The sequence below is a fragment of the Mercenaria mercenaria genome, chromosome 10 (genome assembly GCF_021730395.1).
Source record: "Mercenaria mercenaria strain notata chromosome 10, MADL_Memer_1, whole genome shotgun sequence".
NCBI lineage: Eukaryota > Metazoa > Mollusca > Bivalvia > Venerida > Veneridae > Mercenaria > Mercenaria mercenaria.
Window position 1 is genome coordinate 69,505,417 of NC_069370.1, and position 20,432 is coordinate 69,525,848.

The 20,432-nt window shown below is 37.1% G+C and overlaps 1 protein-coding gene across 1 annotated transcript in view; it reads left to right on the top strand.

Moving 5' to 3' along the window:
* LOC123561342 (glycerol-3-phosphate dehydrogenase [NAD(+)], cytoplasmic-like) overlaps nt 1-12,879 on the top strand; it is a 49,336-nt gene extending 36,457 nt beyond the window's left edge. The window contains exons 7-9 of the mRNA XM_045353635.2: nt 4,194-4,303; nt 6,950-7,056; nt 11,906-12,879. Of these exons, the coding sequence (XP_045209570.2) occupies nt 4,194-4,303; nt 6,950-7,056; nt 11,906-12,002 (314 nt within the window). The 3' untranslated portion in view covers nt 12,003-12,879. The remainder of the gene's footprint in view (nt 1-4,193; nt 4,304-6,949; nt 7,057-11,905) is intronic.
* The last annotated feature ends 7,553 nt before the right edge of the window (nt 12,880-20,432 follow it).

Here is a 20,432-nt window from a genome sequence, read left to right on the forward strand (position 1 = left end):
TTCTAGAGTACGCTGACTTTGTCTGGGACAACTGCTCGAATGATCTAAGCAAGGAAGTTGAGTCCTTCCAAAATGAAGCAACCAGAATCGTTGCCAGGGCAACTAAATTATGTAATTTGCAAAAACTTATCCATGACCTCGGTTGGGAAACTCTTGAATCTAGATGGAAAAACATAGACTCATCCTCCTTTTTAAAATGAAAAATAATCTTTGTCCTGATTATCTCTGTAACCTTCTGCCACCAAGCCAACAGCCCCAATACAACCTAAGGCATACCAATGACATAACACCTCTCCGCCGTCGCACAACTCTATACTCTAGCTCATTTCTTCCAAGAACTATCAAGGAATGGAACTCATTATCTGAAGACGTCCGCACAAGCACGACAATAGAAGCATTTAAGGCTTCTCTCAACCGTACCACACGGCGAACCCCCAAATACTACAACTCTGGTACCCGTCTTGGTCAAATCCTCCACACTCGCCTGCGACTGGGATGCAGTTCTTTAAGTCTTGACTTGTACAGAAGGTCGATTGTAGAGTCACCGTTATGCACCTGTGGATCGGTCGAAACTGTTAGCCATTATTTACTTACTTGCAGTAACTATATACAATTACGCCGACGGTTCCTTTCAGATATCCCATGCCCGCGGACCCTTAATAACCTATTGTTCGGGAATGAACACCTGTCACTTAACGAAAACACCCTTCTCTTTGTCAAAGTACAAAAATTCATCTTATCAACAAAGCGCTTTGATATGTAATCTTAATCAGACGACCTACCCAGTGACCATCCTTGTAACCGTGTGCTGAATTTACTGTGCCCATGTTTGTTTTTTTATCCGCGCACTCTTGTTGTTTTCTTTTTCAAAATTCTTAATGTCTACCTATTGAAAAAGCCCGCCCGCTTAGCTCAGTAGGTAAGAGCGTTGGTCTACGGATCGCGGGGTCGTGAGTTCGATCCTCGGGCGGGGCGTATGTTCTCCGTGACTATTTGATAAACGACGTTGTGTCTGAAATCATTAGTCCTCCACCTCTGATTCATGTGGAGAAGTTGGCAGTTACTTGCGGAGAACAGGTTTGTACTGGTACAGAATCCAGGAACACTGGTTAGGTTAACTGCCCGCCGTTACATGATTGAAATACTGTTGAAAAACGGCGTTAAACCCAAAACAAACAAACAAACAAAACCTATTGAAAAAACTCACTTTTTGCTACCTAATGATAGGCATATATTGTCGTAGTATTTCATCTTTTCTAAATCCCACCATCAAAAGTTTCTCTTTCGTACCTCATCTGCATATGTTACACGACCATGTTGCTAACACATCTTTGTACTTGTGTAAATATTTCTTAATGGAGAAGAATTCATATAAGTTTTTGTAAACTTGTTTTCTATCCATTTATGTACAAATTCATGTATATTGTTATATGTGCAGTTTTCTAAATAAATACTGTTTAAACCAAAGCGGTACTCTGAAGTTTAAGAATTTTGATTGACAGGTAGAAGTGGTTACAACTGGGTGTGACATAACACTGTGTATTGCAAATATTACGAATCTTATGAATTTCTTCCGTCAGTTAGGGTTATTGGATTAACAGGATGTTTTAACTTTAATAAATTTTCAGAGTAAGAAAATTTTGTTTGTGTAATATTTTGACACGTTTATTTGACTTGTGAAATATCAGTGTAGTTTTATCCTCGGCGCAGATTGAAAAGATTACGCAGTAAAAAAAAAGATTGAAACTGAAATAACAAGAATATAATGGTATTTTCCCACGATTTTTCTCTGTTGGTAAACAATTGCTTCTCATACTATCCGAATTTATAGTAGCAGAAAATTATCCAAGTTCCCGGTATTTCAATGCAAACGAGTGCTCTTCCTTGACCAAAAAGTTTGGTAAAATGGCGGAACAAGTCCCGTTGTTGGAATCGGGTCCTGAATACATGTAGCCCTATTCAGCAGGTTAAGTAAATTAATACGAGAAAATAGATCTATTATTACCCGACAATCGATTGCATCTCACACAATCGATTGTCGCCGACCTGGAAAAATTAACAACTATTATTCGATTGTCGGTGACAATCGGGAAATCACTAGAAGCCATCCAGCTAGCTTACAGGTGGTCAAGCCTGAAATAATGCTGGGAAGGGCGCCTTGACGTCTTCATACACCACCCAAAGGTGTAGGTTAACATGTGACCTAAAATTTTTATCATTGTTATTTATAACCTGACAAATGATTAAAACCTTTACATGTTTTTGGGAGAAAAAGCCATATGAAAAGTGTTGCAGTTATCAGTGTTGGCTATCAATACCAAGTGCTGAATTTGTTTGATTTGACTCTTGCAGCCTGAAGTCTAGCCAGGATTCTATTTCATATGAAAAAGTCCATGCTGCTGGTATGTGTATAAACTGTCTTTGTCTGGGTTTTCTCCTGTATGTCTGCCAGCAATACAGTCAAAGAGGAAGAATTTGAATGACTGCAGGTGTCATAATAATGACCCAAACTATATGCCTACTGCCAGTTAAAATATGAAATTTTGTTGAACAGTGACGATTTTCACTTGATTACACTCAGTTTATTGACTGGCTTGGAGCCAGTAGGCAGACAAAATTCCATGTTTTACATTCATACTTTTCGCAAAAATTATTTGACAAAAATGAAACTCAAACTGAATAAACTTAAGCACTTACTGCATCAGTATAAATAGGGTCTTGAAAAGTAATAATTGTCCTTTATGGTAAACCAGCAATCTGACTAAAGTACATCTCCTATTACGCTACGCATAGGATCTGAGAATGACCTATTCATTGCCTCGTTCTGACGACCCTTTCGCTAGCCAATCAGAGCCTAACTTACAACATCTTGCAAATCTACCTGTAGCCTTGACTTTTGATATTTACAATTCTTATGTCATAATGTATCAGATAGCCGGTTAGCTCAGTCGGTAGGCCACTTGCTTTGTAAACGAGGGGTTCTGGGTTCGAGCCCTGGAATGACTGCACATTTTTCTTACTCTTTGACATTCGAACAAGTCGTCTGATTGGTTAAAATAAAAATAGCAATACTGGAAATCCAAAATATACAGAAGATGAATGTGAATGGGTCGTTCTCAGATCTTCGTTTAGAAGATCAAGTACTTAAGTCAGATTGGGTAAACCAGTGGTCTGACAAACATTTTGATGATAAATTACTGGTATTTTTATACCAAAACTAGTAACAAAGTTATTTTTTATGCATCTCTTTATCTTTAAACTTCCCAACAATGCATACTAAAGATAACCAGGTATAATTGCAATAGAAGCCAACTGTAACTAAAATTTCATCTTTACACACAAATACTTGATAATTCAAATAGATACACAATTAAAATATTAGTAAACTTGACAGGCCTGCATTTTATGGAATTAATACTTCGAAATTAAAAGTAGCTAATGTTAGCAGCTCAAATGGAATATATGGTTTAGTTCTTTCTTCCACACCTTGTACCTCAACAAGGAATACATATTGTGCATGCACAGTGCTTCATGCCTTGTATGACAAAATAGTGTTTTATATATACATAATACAGTCGTGTGAAACAGTTTTTATGCCCCCAGCATCTACTGATGCGGAAGGCATATAGTGATTGTTCTGTCCGTTCGTTCGTTCGTCCATCCGTACGAGGTTAACCAAATGGGACCGTTTCGTCTAGCATCAATACCCCTTAGTAGATACTAATGCAGATGTTACCTGTGACCATTCCTCATCTTCAGACATCACCTGACCTCAGTTTGACCTTGACCTCATTTTGGACTTAGGTTGCTTTATATGGGCCATCTCTTGGTTAACCAAATGGGACCATTTCGTCTAGCATCAATACCCCTTACAAGAATGAATTGATACTAATACAGATGTAAACTGTGACCATTCTTCATCTTCAAACATCGCCTGACCTCAGTTTGACCTTGACCTTGACCTCGTTTTGGACTTAGGTGCAAAATCTATCGACAAGGATGCCACTGGGGGCATCAAGCGTTTATTGAAGGCAGCTCCTTGTTTTACACAGACACAAAGAACAAACACATAATTTATGAGTTCAAACAGTTGCATGAATGGTATGAATGATGCTGAACTGAATTAGTTATTACATGAATCCAGAGACTGGTCTGAATACTGGTTACCAACCAGTGCACTGATTTCATTTCAGGATCAACACAGAGTACATTTTTGGAGAGTTGTGGTGTTGCAGATTTGGTAACAACATGTTATGCAGGAAGAAATAGGAGAGTGGCAGCTGCTTTTGTAAAATCAAGAAAGGTATGATGTTGCTTTTGAAATTTTATGCAAACTTCTTTCTTCCACTTTATTTAGTAAATTTATTCAAATTGGAAGTTCTTAGATAGAAAGTGGAATTACCTTGTGAAATGGCCAAGTAATCCTTCATTGGATTTTAAAAATGTTTAAAGAAACTGGTGTGATCATGCGTGGCACACATGAAAAAGCTTATTCTTACACATCCTGATTGATTTCCCTTTTAAACACGAAAGACTGAAACTGTGTTATAATGCAATACATGCACTGTTTGTATGTCACAGTTATTATGTTAGACGTCATAGTGGCACCCTTGAAAAGATAATCACACAAAACAAGCAAATATTGGGTGAAAATCTTAAAAGATGTAGATAGAAAACTTTAATAATTTGTTAGAATTGAAAGCTCTTGAATAAAGTCATTTTCAGATGTATATTATTATGTCATTCTAGCTGTGCCCTCCTGATATAATTCTTTTGCATCTGAACTCTGAACAATGATTTTATTCAATGACAAATCACTGTTTGCAATTAATACTATTTGAGCCGCGCCATGAGAAAACCAACATAGTGGCTTTGCGACCAGCATGGATCCAGACCAGCCTGCACATCCGGGCAGTCTGGTCAGGATTCATGCTGTTCGCTTTCAAAGCCTATTGGAATTAGAGAAACTGTTGGCGAACAGCATGGATCCTGACCAGACTGCGCGGATGCGCAGGCTGGTCTGGATCAATACTGGTCGCAAAGCCACTATGTTGGTTTTCTCATGGCGCTGCTCATTTCTTAAGTAATCTCAGTATATTCATATATTAGAGGTGTATGTTATATTTACATCTACATGTTAATAAGGCTACAGCAACACACCTGATTAGACTATTTCATGCACACATGACCCATGGTTGTTGGTCAAAGGTCAAGGTCACTGTTGAAGGTCAAGTAAAAATTTGTTTTCGTTCCATAACTTTTATGTGCTTTAATGGATTATCTTAATACTACACACAAAAGTTCCCCATGATTAGACAATGTTTTGTGTACATGTTTGTTATACCCTTCCCAAACGAAGTTCGTGGGGGGTGGTATATAGGAGTGAGCTTGTCGGTCTGTTGGTTTTCTTGGTTTCCGGACAATAACTCTTGAAAGGCATATATTGCACTGCTTGGCGGTGCTCTTGTTCAAGGCATAAAAAGCTCTCCATAGCTGAATTTTCTCATTTATGGACAGTGAAAGATGCATTTCAGTATCCTGTAAACTTGATTTTTAATTTATTTTTTTTTATGTTTTTTGTTGTTGTTTTTTTTGCATTTAATGGGGGCAAATTTTGACGTGCTCCTTAGCAGATTATATTCTGTGTACATTGAATTTTATGAAAACATCCATGTCAATATCTGGGTTCTCGCTAGGATTTTCAAAGTAGGAGTCCTGGACTCCCTTCCTGGAAAAAGTTGGATTCCCAGTATGAAAAATTGGAGTCCTATATTTTTGCCAGTCGCTAGATTAAGCCGTAGCCTTCTGAAGTGCTTCCTTTTGCCAAGGCTGTAGTTTATAAAACTTACATCTGAGTATGGTCTTAAATGTGATGGATACATGATAGGTCAAAGCCAGATTCCAAAGTGATGAATTTGCACATTTCAGACTGTCTCAGAAAAGTTTTATAATCTAAAGATCTTGGGTGGATGCTCATCTTAAATTCCTTTACAGAGATTTTTTTTCAGACTGCTGTAAATCTAAATGTCATAATAGGCCTTCTTTTATTTTCACTTTTTAATTTCAGTATATCGTATTTATTGTTCCCAAGAAACAACTAATTAAAAACTCTTGCCTTATAAAATTCCATTTATATAACTGTATTCGCGGTAAAAGATGAAGGAATAACATTTCAAAACAAAGTATTTTATTCAAGTGAAAAAAACAAACACTCATTATCATAATCATCTATGTATAATTTTATACTTCTTTGATAATTCCAATTGCTTATTTAAACCAGCGTGAAAGCATCACCAGGGTCACTTTCAGTATGTAGATTCAACATGATTGCGTTTTGTGTTGAGTTTTTCTAATGTTAACTGCGACATATTCACATTGGAATGTCCAAAGTTTTTGCTGATTTTAGTAATGTCATTCCCAAAATTTCATACTTTAATTGACCGAATGATGTCGGCGTTTGAAATATATTTTGTATCGCATCGCGAGATTAATTCTGGAACGGCTGCGAATAACATCACAATTAAGCCTGCAAACTACGCATTTAATCATCATTTAATCCCAATTATCTAAATTTGCGGCGAATGCAAAAAGCATAAGTGAGCCACGTGTTATGAAAATAAATTGGCCAGCACATTATATCAAAGGCATGTTTGTCCCGTGTTGATTAAATCTATTATGTAGACAGTACTACCTTAATCGACCATGTTGTTATTGGAAAACAATGGTCTCTGATTGGTCAGGAGCGCAAAGCAGCCACCGCAAACTAAGTAGTTATTTTGTGTACTCCGTAAGCAATTTTTTATGCGTCCCGTGGACTCGCGGTTGGAATATTCTGGCGTCCTTTTGCTAAAAGTATGCGTACATATACACAGTTTTAAGCGTTCCCAAGAACCCTGAATATCTGTTTTTTCACAATATGATTGTGTAATGAAGAATGATTAAATTTCAGACAATTGAACAATTAGAACAAGAGATGCTCAATGGTCAGAAACTTCAAGGTCCTCCAACAGCTGAGGAAGTAAACTTTATGTTGAAGAGCAAAGACATGGAAGACAAGTATGTCATTATGTCTCCCCCAGGAGACATATTGTTTTTGCCCTGTGTCCGTCCGTCCGTACGTCACACTTCATTACCAAGCAATAACTGGAGAACCATTTGACCTAGAACCTTCAAACTTCATAGGGTTGTAGGGCTGCTGGAGTAGATGACTCCTGTTGTTTTTAAGGGTCACTCTGTCAAAGGTCAAGGTCACAGGGGCCTGAACATTGAAAACCATTTCCGATCAATAACTAGAGAACCACTTGACCCAGAGTGTTGAAACTTCATAGGATGATTGGTCATGAAGAGTAGATGACCCCTATTGATTTTGGGGTCACTACGTCAAAGGTCAAGGTCACAGGGGCCTGAACATTGAAAACCATTTCCGATCAATAACTAGGGAACCACTTGACCCAGAATGTTGAAACTTCATAGGATGATTGTACATGCAAAGTAGATGACCCCTATCGATTTTGGGGTCACTCCATTAAAGGTCAAGGTCACAGGGGCCTGAACATTGAAAACCATTTCCGGTCAGTAACTTGAGAACCACTTGACCCAGAATGTTGAAACTTAATAGGATGATTGGTCATGCAGAGTAGATAACCCCTAACGATTTTGGGGTCACTCTGTGAAAGGTCAAGGTCACAGGGGCCTGAACATTGAAAGCCATTTCCGGTCAGTAACTTGAGAACTACTTGACCCAGGATGATGAAACTTCATAGGATGATTGGTCATGCAGGGTAGATGACCCCTTACGATTTTAGGGTCACTCTGTTAAAGGTTAAGGCCACAGGGGCCTGAACATGGAAAACCATTTCCAATCAATAACTTGAGAACCTCTCGACCCAGAATGTTGAAACTTCATAGGATGATTGTTCATGCAGAGTAAATGACCCCTATTGTTTTTGGGGTCACTCCGTTAAAGGTCAAGGTCACAGTGGCCTGAACATTGATAACCAGTTCCGATCAATAACTTGAGAACCACTTGACTCAGAATGTTGAAACTTCATAGGATGATTGAACATGCAGAGTAGATAACCCTATTGATTTTGGGGTCAGTCTATTAAAAGTCAAGGTCACAGTGGCCTGTTCATGTAAAATCATTTTTTGGAAATAACTTGAGAACCACTTGACCTACAATGTTGAAACTTAATAGGATTATTGGACAAGCAGAGTAGATGACCCCTATTTATTTTGAGGTCACTTGATCAAAGGTCAAGGTCACAGGAGCCTGAACAGTGACTTGAGAACCACTAGGCCAAGAGTGTCGAAATTTAGCAGGATGACTGGACATGCCAAGTAGATGATCCCTATTGCAGCCAACCATCAGTGTCTCTTTGACTTTCGCTCCTGACCCCTATTGACTTCTTGCCTATAGGACTTTGCATTGGGGGAGACATGCGCTTTTTTACAAAAGCATTTTCTAGTTTTCTTAGGTTATAAATTCCAGGCCCTTAAAAGATCAGGTGGCTAACTTGTAATAGCTTGTCCATCCAGCAATTTAACTCCAACTGATGCTATAAAATTCTTTCCTGTTAGAGTGATGTCCCTCTGACTTCTAGAAGATAGGTGGTTCAACTGAGGTGTGCTTCCATGCATGAAATAATGTTCAGGGCCACATGGACTTCCTTCACCATTAACGCATGACATAAATTTGGCTGGTTTCGCTTTAAAACCAAAGATTTTCCATATTTGCAAGTTGTGCAGCACTAAAACAGACTTACTTTGGTTATGCTAATTGATACGTTTTATTTCCTGCACAAGTATGCTTGCACTATCTAGTAAAGTAAAAATTGGCATTTAATGTGTACTAGTTTTATGATAATAAAACAGCTAAGAATATAACATAGTTAAAAAAACTGCAAGTGATTGCAAAACATCATTTGTCCTTAAAACATAGCATATGATAGGAGGTATGGAGACATAATTAGACCAGGGCCCGGTTGTTCGAAACTTTAATCGGCTGTTAAACTAACCGCCAGTTAAATTTTGATTCAGAATACTAGACTTAATGGAAAACACTAGTGTGATATTTTGATTTCATTGTAAAGAGTTTTCAGTTTTCATAATTCTTACCTCATACATTTGTTATGTCCCCCTTTGAAAAAGGAGGGGTATATTGTTTTGCAGATGTCGGTCGGTAGGTCGGTCGGTTGGTCGGAATGTAGACCTATCGTTTCCGGATGATAACTCAAGAACGCTTTGGCCTAGGATCATGAAAGTTGATAGGGAGGTTGGTCATCACCTGCAGATGACCCCTATTGATTTTGAGGTCTGTATGTCAAAGGTCAAGGTCACAGTGACCCTGAATAATAAAACGGTTTCCGGATGATAACTCAAGAACACTTGGGCCTAGGATCATGAAAGTTGATAGGGAGGTTGATAATGACCAGCAGATGACCCCTATTGATTTTGAGGTCAGTATGTTAAAGGTCAAGGTCACAGTGACCCTGAACAGTAAAACGGTTTCCGGATGATAACTCAAGAACACTTGGGCCTAGGATCATGAAAGTTGATAGGGAGGTTGGTAATGACCAGCAGATCACCCCTATTGATTTTGAGGTCAGTATGTTAAAGGTCAAGGTTACAGTGACCCTGAACAGTAAAACAGTTTCCGGATGATAACTCAAGAACGCTTAGGCCTAGGGTCACGAAGGTTGATAGGGAGGTTGGTCATGACCAGCAGGTGACCCCTATTGATTTTGAGGTCAGTATGTCAAACGTCAAGGTCACAGTGACCCTGAACAGTAAAACAGTTTCCAGATGATAACTCAAGAACGCTTAGGCCTAGGGTCACAAAAGTTGATAGGGAGTTTGGTCATGACCAGCAGGTGACCCCTATCGATTTTGAGGTCAGTATGTCAAAGGTCAAGGTCACAGTGACCAGGAACAGTAAAATGGTTTCCAGGCAATAACTCAAGAACGCTTGGGCTTAGTGTCAGGAAAATTGATAGTTAGGTTGGCCATGACCAGCAGATCACCCCTATTGATTTTGAGGTTATTAGGTCAAAGGTCAAGGTCACATTGGCCAGGAACAGTTAAATGGTTTTGATCTTCTTGACCAAAACCATAGGGCCTAGGGCTTTGATATTTGGTATGTAGCAAAATCTAGTGGTCCTCTACCAAGATTGTTCAGATTATTTCCCTGGGGTCAAATATGGTCCCACCCTTAGGGTCACATGGTTTATATAGACTTATATAGGAAAAAAATTTGAAAAACCTTTTCTCCAAAACTACAGGGCCTAGGGCTTTGATATTTTATATATGACATCATCTAGTGATCCTCTACTAAGATTATTCAAATTATTCCCCTAGGGTCAAATATGGCTCTGCCCTGGGGGTCACATGGTTTACATATACTTATATAGGGAAAAACTTGGAAAACCTTCTTGTCCAAACCGCAAAGTCTATGGCTTTGGTATTTTGTAATGTAGCATCATTTAGTGGTTCTCTACCAAGTTTGTTCAAGTTATCCCTCTCGGGTCAAATATGGCCCTTCCTCAGAGGTCAAATGGTTCATATAGACTTATATAGGGAAAAACTTAGAATCTTCATGTCCATAACTTACACCATTCAAATTTGGACCACATGTATAGTTTTGAGTGGCAAGATGAACCTTGACATGAATTGACCTTGATCTTGACCAGTGACCTACTTTCACATTTCTGAACATACACCCTTCAAATTTGGACCACATGCATAGGTTTGTGTACTGAAAAAAACTTTGACTTTGTTATTGACCTAGTGACCTACTTTCACATTTTTGAAGGTACAGGTTTCAAATTTGGACCACATGCATAGTTTTTTGTTCCAAAATAAAATTTGACCTTGATTTTGACCTAGTGACCTAGTTTCACATTTCTCAAGCTACAGCCTTCAAATTTGAACCACAAGTGTACTTTTGTGTACTGAAATGAACTTTGATCTTGAGATTGACCTAGTGACCTACTTTCACATTTCTGAAGGTACAGGCTTCAAATTTTGACCACTTGCATAGTTTTGTGTTCCGAAATTAAATTTGACCTTGATTTTGACCTAGTGACCTACTTTCACATTTCTCAAGCTACAGCCTTCAAATTTGAACCACATGCATAGTTTTGTGTACCGAAATGAACTTTGATCTTAAGATTGACCTAGTGACCTACTTTTACATTTTTGAAGGTACAGGCTTCAAATTTGGACTGCGTGCATATTTTTGTGTTCTGAATTGAAATTTTACATTGATTTTTATGTATTACCTACTTTCACATTTCTCAAGCTACAGCCTCCAAATTTGAAGCACATGCATAGTTCTGTTTACCGAATTGAACTTTACCTTGAAATTGATCTAGTGACCTGCTTTCACATTTCTCAAGCCACCGCTTTCAAATTTGGACCACATACACATTGTTTTGTACCTAAATGAAAGTTGACTTTGATTTTGACCTTGAGCTAGTCTTGAAATTTGGAACATTCAAAAATTGCTCAGTGGATGACGCCAAGATCAATCTGTAATCTTTTGTTAGGTTAATAGGTTAAAGGTCAAGGTCAGATTAAACCAGAATGGTAGTACTTTTGTTTACAGTAAGCATATAATTTCTGTTCCTTGTGCAATTACTAAATGCATCAAGGGGGGCATTTCGTGTTCGACGAGCTTTTGTTTTTCCAAGTCTTCTGAAATGTCGAAAAATAACCCTAAAAGTTAACCAACCGTTAGCTTAATCGCCTGTTAAAGTTTCGAACAACTGGGCCCAGGAATAAATGGCAACATTTGTTTTAATTGATAAAACCAACAACACTGTTGTCTTTCTTTAGATTAAATATATGAACAAAACTAACATGTGAAAAAAGTCACTTTCACTTTTACTATCTCTTTTTTTTTCAGATTCCCAATGTTTACTGCAGTTCATAAGATCTGTCAGGGTAAACTGCCAGTAGAGGAATTCATCAACTGTCTAAAGAACCATCCGGAACACATGTAACAAGAACCTCCCCTTCATAGTTACTTTATACATCTGTTGTTCAGTTACAAGGCAACCAGTTTTTAGCATTTGTTTTATTTACAATGTTTTATTTATACTAGAAAAAGAGATGCGTGTATAAAAAGAGGGTAACTTGTTATCCTGAATACTTGATTCAAGCTAGTCCTTTTTAAGTCCTTTGAAACCTTCTAGAAGCATGGGACCATAGTGCCTTTCAGGATAAAATTGAGTTAGATGTGTGCATGTATGGCTTTAGCTTTGTTTTCTGTTACAAAACTTTTTGAATGTATTATATAGAGATACTGTACCAGTAAAGAAGCAAAGTATTAATTATTTTAGGTAAAGAGCTTTAACAATTTTAATCGAAGAAATTCCTGTTCTCAAAGTTTGGCTTATTGTTTCTTTAATTTTCATTCAAAGGCAATATACAAATGTTCTCAGGGAAACACAGGGAAGGGCCATATATTTTCCATTAATTCAATGACCCTCAAAAGTTAAACCCAGAAGTTAAACCTAATAGCATGTGTTTTTATTTTTAATTCTAACAAATAAGAGAAAACTCTCTGAAAAACAGTATTGCATGTGGAAACATCTCTTTTTACAGTATAAGCAATGCTCTAGCCTGTTTCTCTAAGAAAACTGTTCCTGAGATAATGCTGCATGCCTGTTTCTTTAAGAAATAGTTCCTGAAGCAATGCTGCATGCCTGTTTCTCAAAGAAATAGTTCCAGAGGCAATGCTGCATGTCTGTTTCTCTAAGAAATAGTTCCTGAAGCAATGCTGCATGCCTGTTTCTCAAAGAAATAGTTCCAGAGGCAATGCTGCATGTTGTTTCCTCTAAGAAATAGTTCCTGAAGCCATGCTGCATGTCTGTTTTTCTAAGAAATAGTTCCTGAGATAATTCTGCATGCCTGTTTCTCTGAGAAATAGTTTCTGAGATTATGCTGCATGCCTGTTTCTCTAAGATGATTCCTGAAGCAATGCTGCATATCTGTTTCCTGTAAGAAAGTTCCTTTAGCAATGTTCCTTTAGCAATGCTGCATGTCTGTTTCTCTATGAAATAGTTCCTTTAGCAATGCTGCATGTCTGTTTCTCAAAGAAATCATTCCTGAAGTAATGCTGCAGGTTTTTTTCCTGCAAGAAATAGATCATATGGCAATGCTGCATGCCTGTTTTTGATAATTGCTTCACTAACTGAAAAGTTTGAATCAAAGTAGGCTGCTTATTTTAGTGGCCATTAAACTGTTGGTTAAAGAAATATTTTATAGCTATTTTATTTTATTGAATTAACCTGTCATTGTGATGAAGGTATAATAGTGGTAGTTTAGTCTTTAGGAAGTGTCCATCATACTTGAGTACTTAAGGCTGCAGTTTCTTCTATACTGATATGTTGTTAACATGTATTAAAAAGGTTTGCACAGTCTTAAATAAATCTGTAGATTTGATGCCTGAAGTCCTGAAAATTGCAAAAATGTCCTGGAAAGTACTTGAATTTGTTACTGAAAAGGCCAGAAATTTAGTAAAGTTTTGTATTTGTGGTGTTAAATGTGTAATGAAACAGTGGAAAAAGAAAGTGATTCTAATGACTGTGTATGTACAAGTGGCAAAAACCTGTAGGGAGAGAATGTATTGGTAATGGTTACTACCTTGCATGAAAGTGGTATACAGCGTCAATGCTTCACAGTAAACTGTTTCTGCTCATTCATGGGATGTGAAAAATACTGGAAATTTATGTTTTATTCTCATTAAGTAAGTACCTTTGATTGAGCAAAGTAGAACATAAATTTATATAGAACAGAACAGGGCTCCGGAAATTTTGATAACTCAATCGGCCCGAAACGAATATCCTGACATCGGCGCTACCCCACACACCGCATTCCCAATATTACATATTTTGTAAAACGTGATAGAGTAAAGAAATAAGCATGTCATGCATTAAAACTGAGTTACCGGTCACCGCGTGTTTCCATACAATGAAGACAGTTATTCAGTGTTATGTGTGATCGTTACTCTGTTTAAATTTCGATGTTTTTCCGAGAAAATACTTTTAAGGATAAAATTACCTAGGCATTGACACCGTGTGCGTGACTAATCTAAAAGCCAACGCACGTGACTGGTACCATATACACAGCAGATACTTTTTGATGTTTCCTCATTCTTTGACGGAATTATATAAAATACAATGCGTCAAAGTGAATTACACAACACATATTCTCTGCTAAACAGTCTCAGTATTTTAAGAATACTCTGACGCGGACCGAATGTGTACATTATATGAAGCTGAGATTTCCCCGCATGTATAGTACCAAAAGGTCACGCGTGTTGGCCACGGATATTTCATTTCACTTATGTCGTACTTCAATAAGCAACTACATTTTATAAAGTTATAATTATGTTCTCTTCTGATGTAAACAAAATATCATTTTGAAATGTTTTTTAAAAGACCGATTTGATAAACAGCGCCACTCCGGTTTTCTTTATCATTCGTGTTTGCCAGTCCATTTTTTTCTTCTTTTTCTTTTTTGCACAGTCAGGATGCAAAGATGATTTTCTGCACTTGTTTCAACTGGAGCCTGAACAAATGAATCTTGTAATTTTTTCAAATCAAGTAATTATAAAAAATATTTTGATCGGTTTTCCGTGTGATGTCTCATTAAATCAAAGACCTATTATGTACAATTATAGCAGATTTGATTAAATGCAGTGACCATTTGTTTTTTACCGTGACCAAACGGCCTTTTGAAATAAACCATCCGTCGGATTCTAAATAAAAGAAGTGGATCACCGTCGAAATGATTTGGATCCAGTCAGACATATTTGGAAACCAGTCAAAAATGTTTAATACATTGCAGTCGGCTGTCTGCAAACATTAAAGGATGTGCCGCGCGAGCACTGATTGCGTCACGTGCTAATTACGGACCGATTATCAAAGTGACAATCAGACCGTTTGACACGTTTATTGATTATCTGAGGGTGCGACCAACAATTTCCTGCTTGGCAGTAGATGGTGTATTGAGATATCAGACCGAAATTTATACTTTTCTCCATTTTTACGGGACTGATTTTTTTTGTTTTTTCACTTCATGAATCGGTCTGAAAAGTCAAAAATCGGTCTAAAACCGACAAACCGGCAAATTTCCGAAGCCCTGGAACAGAATGCAAGTTAAGACAGTTTAATATGTGAAACGGGGGTTGAATATTAAATAACAGGCAAAAAAGTGAAAGGCATGTTAGAAATGTATTGTAGTATATTGAAAAAAAAGCCTGGTGAAATAAGAAAACAATTCCTGAAAAGCCTGCGAGAAGTATGAACATTTTGCCTGGCAAGTCTTTATTAACCCCAATTTAAGAAGAGAAAATTTCAAAGGACTTTCTAATGTTGTTTATCCAGTAGTGATATGGAAAATATATATTTATCGCATGAATACCAAAGAGTCAGATTATCACCAAAGAAACACAATTGATATGAAAAGGGCATCAGAATATTTGGGTATAAATAGTAAGTTCCGAAATGATTTGGTTAAGTTGCCAGACTGAGGAGTACTAGCTTTTTAGTGGTTATAAAAAATCTAATGGTTATAGAAAAATATTGATCCTAATAAAATAGTATTATTAAGTATGTGATTTATTTAACATTTGTCATTGTCTGTTAGCCTGTAAAACAACCGTCAAGCTATAGGTGTTTCAACTGGCTTGGTCTTATTTATGTTTACTTGATTTTTTTTTTGATTTTGTTACATTAATTTTCTAACACATTGTTTACTGCTATTCTTGTTTAAATTTCTTTCAAGAGTCAATGAAATGTCTTATGCATGTTATATTTAAGCCAAGGGCATGATTATCTCTGTGATAGAAATCTGTGTATTTTATTATGAAATATGAAATTATATCATGCTGTAAACACTCTCATTTGATTGGTTGAGAATACTGCACATGTTGGTCTTCAATAAATGATGATAGTTCGTAAATTGATATTGAGGGCAGACTGTAATATTTACATTGTTCATTACTCATTAAGTCATAGAAGATCTAGGGTATATAATGTAACAATTGAAAATTCATGTTTTCATCAATACACAGTTTTGTTGACCTGTTGGAAAGTAGTATTATCCTCAGATATTGCCCTCTACAATGACTTCCTGGCGGGTCAACACCCAAACTACATACTGACCTGAAAACATGTCAGTTATTGTATTATAACATACTGTTGCATTCACAGACATCTTTAAATACAGGTATTTTGATATTATTGTTCATATAAATGAATTATGCTCTTAATGACTACAGAAAAATTGTCTGGTTGGTAAGGTGTCAGCCTCTCAAGCTGGAGGTCAAAGGTTCAAACCCTGCTGGGTTCATTAGTGCGCCTTCTTATATAACACCAGTGTTGGTTTATCCTGGAGGCTGACTTGAGAGTGATTGACAAGAGTCTCTTATCATGCCAAAAATAAACATTAGAGTTAATGTTTTTATTGGAATACATCATATTTTGTTCACTTGCAGTTGTGGATTGGGCAGTGTTTGTTTATATGAATAAAAAGACATAAATATTTTGGTAAAATTGTATTACACTGTTCTTACACTTATATAGGTTTTAAAGGACAGGGAATATATATGGATGGGTAAAAATATGTTTTAGTATTTATAAATTAGATTTTAGTGTTTTTGTTTATTTTTATGCCTTTAAGCCTTCATGTAAAATATGAAAGGCTGTAATAGTTGTATGGGTAAACATACTTATATTGATAATCAAAGTCAGTGTTAACAAATATATTGATATTATTGTGAGTTTTTTTGTTTAATTTTAATCTATCCATTAGTTTTAAATGTAATTCTAATACAAAAACATGCTTACTTTTATATTCAAACACGGCAGTAGTCACTTTGACACATTTGGCATCATACAGACACCAGGAAAGAGTGCTACCACATTAGGTTTACTGTTTTATGTAAAAGACATTTCAAAATAGATAAGATATAACAGGAAAGTGTAACATTTAATTGACACACTGAATTACTAGGGACTTAAAGTAACTAACCAGATGTCTACACTGTCATACGTTATTCTGTGGGAGCTGCTGCATAAAGGACATACTTAAATGGAAATGAAGTATAGAGGGGCCATGTTTTGGTATGTGTAAACACTGAATGGGTTATAAGCCATATGTTATAATTTCACTTGGGCCTACACCTATGTGCAAATTATTCTGCATGCATAACCTGTGTATTGTTTAGATATAATAAAATAAGGTTCTGCTGTATTTAATTTTAACCTTTAGCATGCTAGGTAAATTGTCGTCTGCTGGAAATGTCGTCTGCTAAAATTGTTAAGTTCATTCAATTTGCTCCAAAATTGGAAGAAATATTGTCAGAGTAGCAAACAGCTTGGAACCTGATCAGACGCCGATTTAATCGGCGTCTGATCTGGTTCCAAGCTGTTTGCAAAGGCTGTTAAATTCGCCTGCAGCAGGCTAAGGGTTAAATATGGCATGTGTTTTACAAAATGATAAGACAGGCAGCATAAACATCTATAGCAAATAGTGATGGTTATTGATAAAGAGGCATTAAACATATTTACTTAAAACCTCGCACCCTAGATACAAAAGATAAATTTTGAGACCAGTCTTGCCATTAGAAACCAATATTCTAAACAGCCAGTCGGAAAACGGAGATTGAAACTGGTCTTCAAGTTATAACCTGGCAGATTGTCATCTCTTTGTCTTAGTCTTCCATCTGAATATCATATTGACTTCTTTTTTTTCAGATGGAAATGCTTGCTCTTGTTATTTGGTTAAGGGTGGTTGATATAAAGTTTATTAGAGATAATTGTTGTTTTGAGCACAAGTCTTCGAATACAATAATATTATGTGTTCCAAATTGGTGCAAGTTTGAGATAATATCTATGTTTTAGCACATAGTTGCAAACTTGTTTACATGTTCAACCTGATGTCTTCTGAAACAGTATTTGCTGTAGTTTGTTTATTAATAATGTTCGATCTCTTTGTTGACCATTGTCACATTAAATGTATTATGGTGCTGTCAGAAAGCAGTGTATCGGGTATTACTAGTTGTATTCCAGTCACAAAAAACTACGGCCACTTTTATTTTCTATCATATAATAGTTTCTATGTTTAGTTGCAGAATTACACACTGTTAGTAAGTTGTAGATGTAAGCTCACCTGGCAGTAAAACATGTGATTCTCACACTTTTTGTTTGTCATTCTTTGTTAGGTGTTCCAAGTTGAGGTTTTATCTGGAGTATAGATGTTTTTAATTGATGATCAATGTTCCAGAAATGCAGCCCTCCTATAACAAAACCTTATAGTGAATTGTATGTATGGATATGCTGGCAATAAACATTTGCACGATAATTATTCAGATGGAGTAAAAGAAACAGAAAATGAGGGCAAAATTATTATATAACTCGTAGAGGTTTTCCTTAAACAGTGGCAAAAACACCACTATGCAGTTTGAATTCAAAATGTGAAGTACTTAAACCCTCACTAGTATTCCACCTTACAGTAGAGTCCACGATAAATCAGATCTGTTGAAAACTTTGACCTTATACTTTTGATAGACTCCACTATTCTAAAGAAAGATCTGACATGATTAATGAATTATTTCCTGGGGTAAATAAGTTTAATATTGATAATACATAGGTTGTATGGGTATTACAGTAGACTTTTATTCTCTAAATTGCAGCATTTATGATTTGAATTTAATCAAACTTGCACAAAACTTGTGTCACCATAAGATCTCAGTTCCTTTCTTGAATCGGCTAGATCCCATAATGGGTTCCAGAGTTATGGCCCCTGAAAGGGCCAAAATTAGCTATTTTGACCTTGTCTTCACAGTAGCAGCTTCATTTATGATTTGATTTTAACCAAACTTGCACACAACTTGTATCACCACAAGGTCTTGGTTCCTTTCTTGAACTGGCCATATTCCATCATGGGTTCCAGAGTTATGGCCCCTTAAAGGTCCAAAATTGGCTATTTTGGCTTTTGCAGCCATATAGAGACTTCATTTATGGTTTTATTTGATACAAACTTCCAAAATATCTTCAGCAACAATAAATCTTAGATTCCATGACAAATCAGATCCAATCGTAGGTTCCAGAGTTATTTTATATCTGATTGCCTCCCCTGATTGGAATCAAAATGGATTTATATCAGTAAGTACTTAAAGGACTTATTTGAAATTTCATTATTGTCATTAGTTGGACTGAGACAATCAGGGTAGATAACTATGGACTGATTTTATGTCAAATTACCTCCCTTTATTAATCCCCCGCCGTGGCGGAGGGATTATAGGAATGGTCTGCGTCCGTCCTTCCGTCCGTCCGTCCGTCCGTAACAAAATCGTGTTCGGTCCATATCTCCTAAACCCCTCGAAGGATTTTCACGAAACTTGGGTCAAATGATCACCTCATCAAGACAATGTGCAGAACCCATGAGTCAACCTTGTCGGTTCAAGGTCAAGGTCACAACTCGAGGTCAAAGGTTTGAGCCTGCCATTTTGTGTCCGCTCTATATCTCCTAAACCCCTTGAAGGAATTTTATAAAACTTGGGTCAAATGATCACCTCATCAAGACGATGTGCAGAACCCATGAGTCAGCCATGCCGGCTCAAGGTCAAGGTCACAACTCAAGGTCAAAGGTTTGAGCCTTCCATTTTGTGTCCGCTCTATATCTCTTAAACCCCTTGAAGGAATTTTATAAAACTCGGGTCAAATGATCACCTCATCAAGACGATGTGCAGAACCCATGAGTCAGTCATGCCGGCTCAAGGTCAAGGTCACAACTTAGGGTCAAAGGTTTGAACCTTCCATTTTGTGTCCGCTCTATATCTCCTAAACCCTTTGAAGGATTTTCATCAAACTTGGGTCAAACGATCACCTCATCAAGGCGATGTGCAGACCTTATGAGTCAGCCATGTTGGCTCAAGGTCAAGGTCACAACTGAAGGTCAAAGGTTTGAGCCTTCCATTTTGTATCCGCTCTATATCTCCTAAACCCCTTGAAGGAATTTTATAAAACTTGGGTCAAATGATTACCTCATCAGAACGATGTGCAGAAATTATGAGTCAGCCATGCCAGCTCAAGGTCAGGGTCACAACTCAAGGTCAAAGGTTTGAGCCTTCCATTTTGTGTCCGCTCTATATCGCTTAAACCCCTTGAAGGAATTTTATAAAACTTGGGTCAAATGATCACCTCATCAAGACGATGTGCAGAACCCATGAGTCAGTCATGCCGGCTCAAGGTCAAGGTCACAACTTAGGGTCAAAGATTTGAACCTTCCATTTTGTGTCCGCTCTATGTCTCCTAAACCTCTTGAAGGATTTTCATCAAACTTGGGTCAAACGATCACCTCATCAAGGCGATGTGCAGACCTTATGAGTCAGCCATGTCGGCTCAAGGTCAAGGTCACAA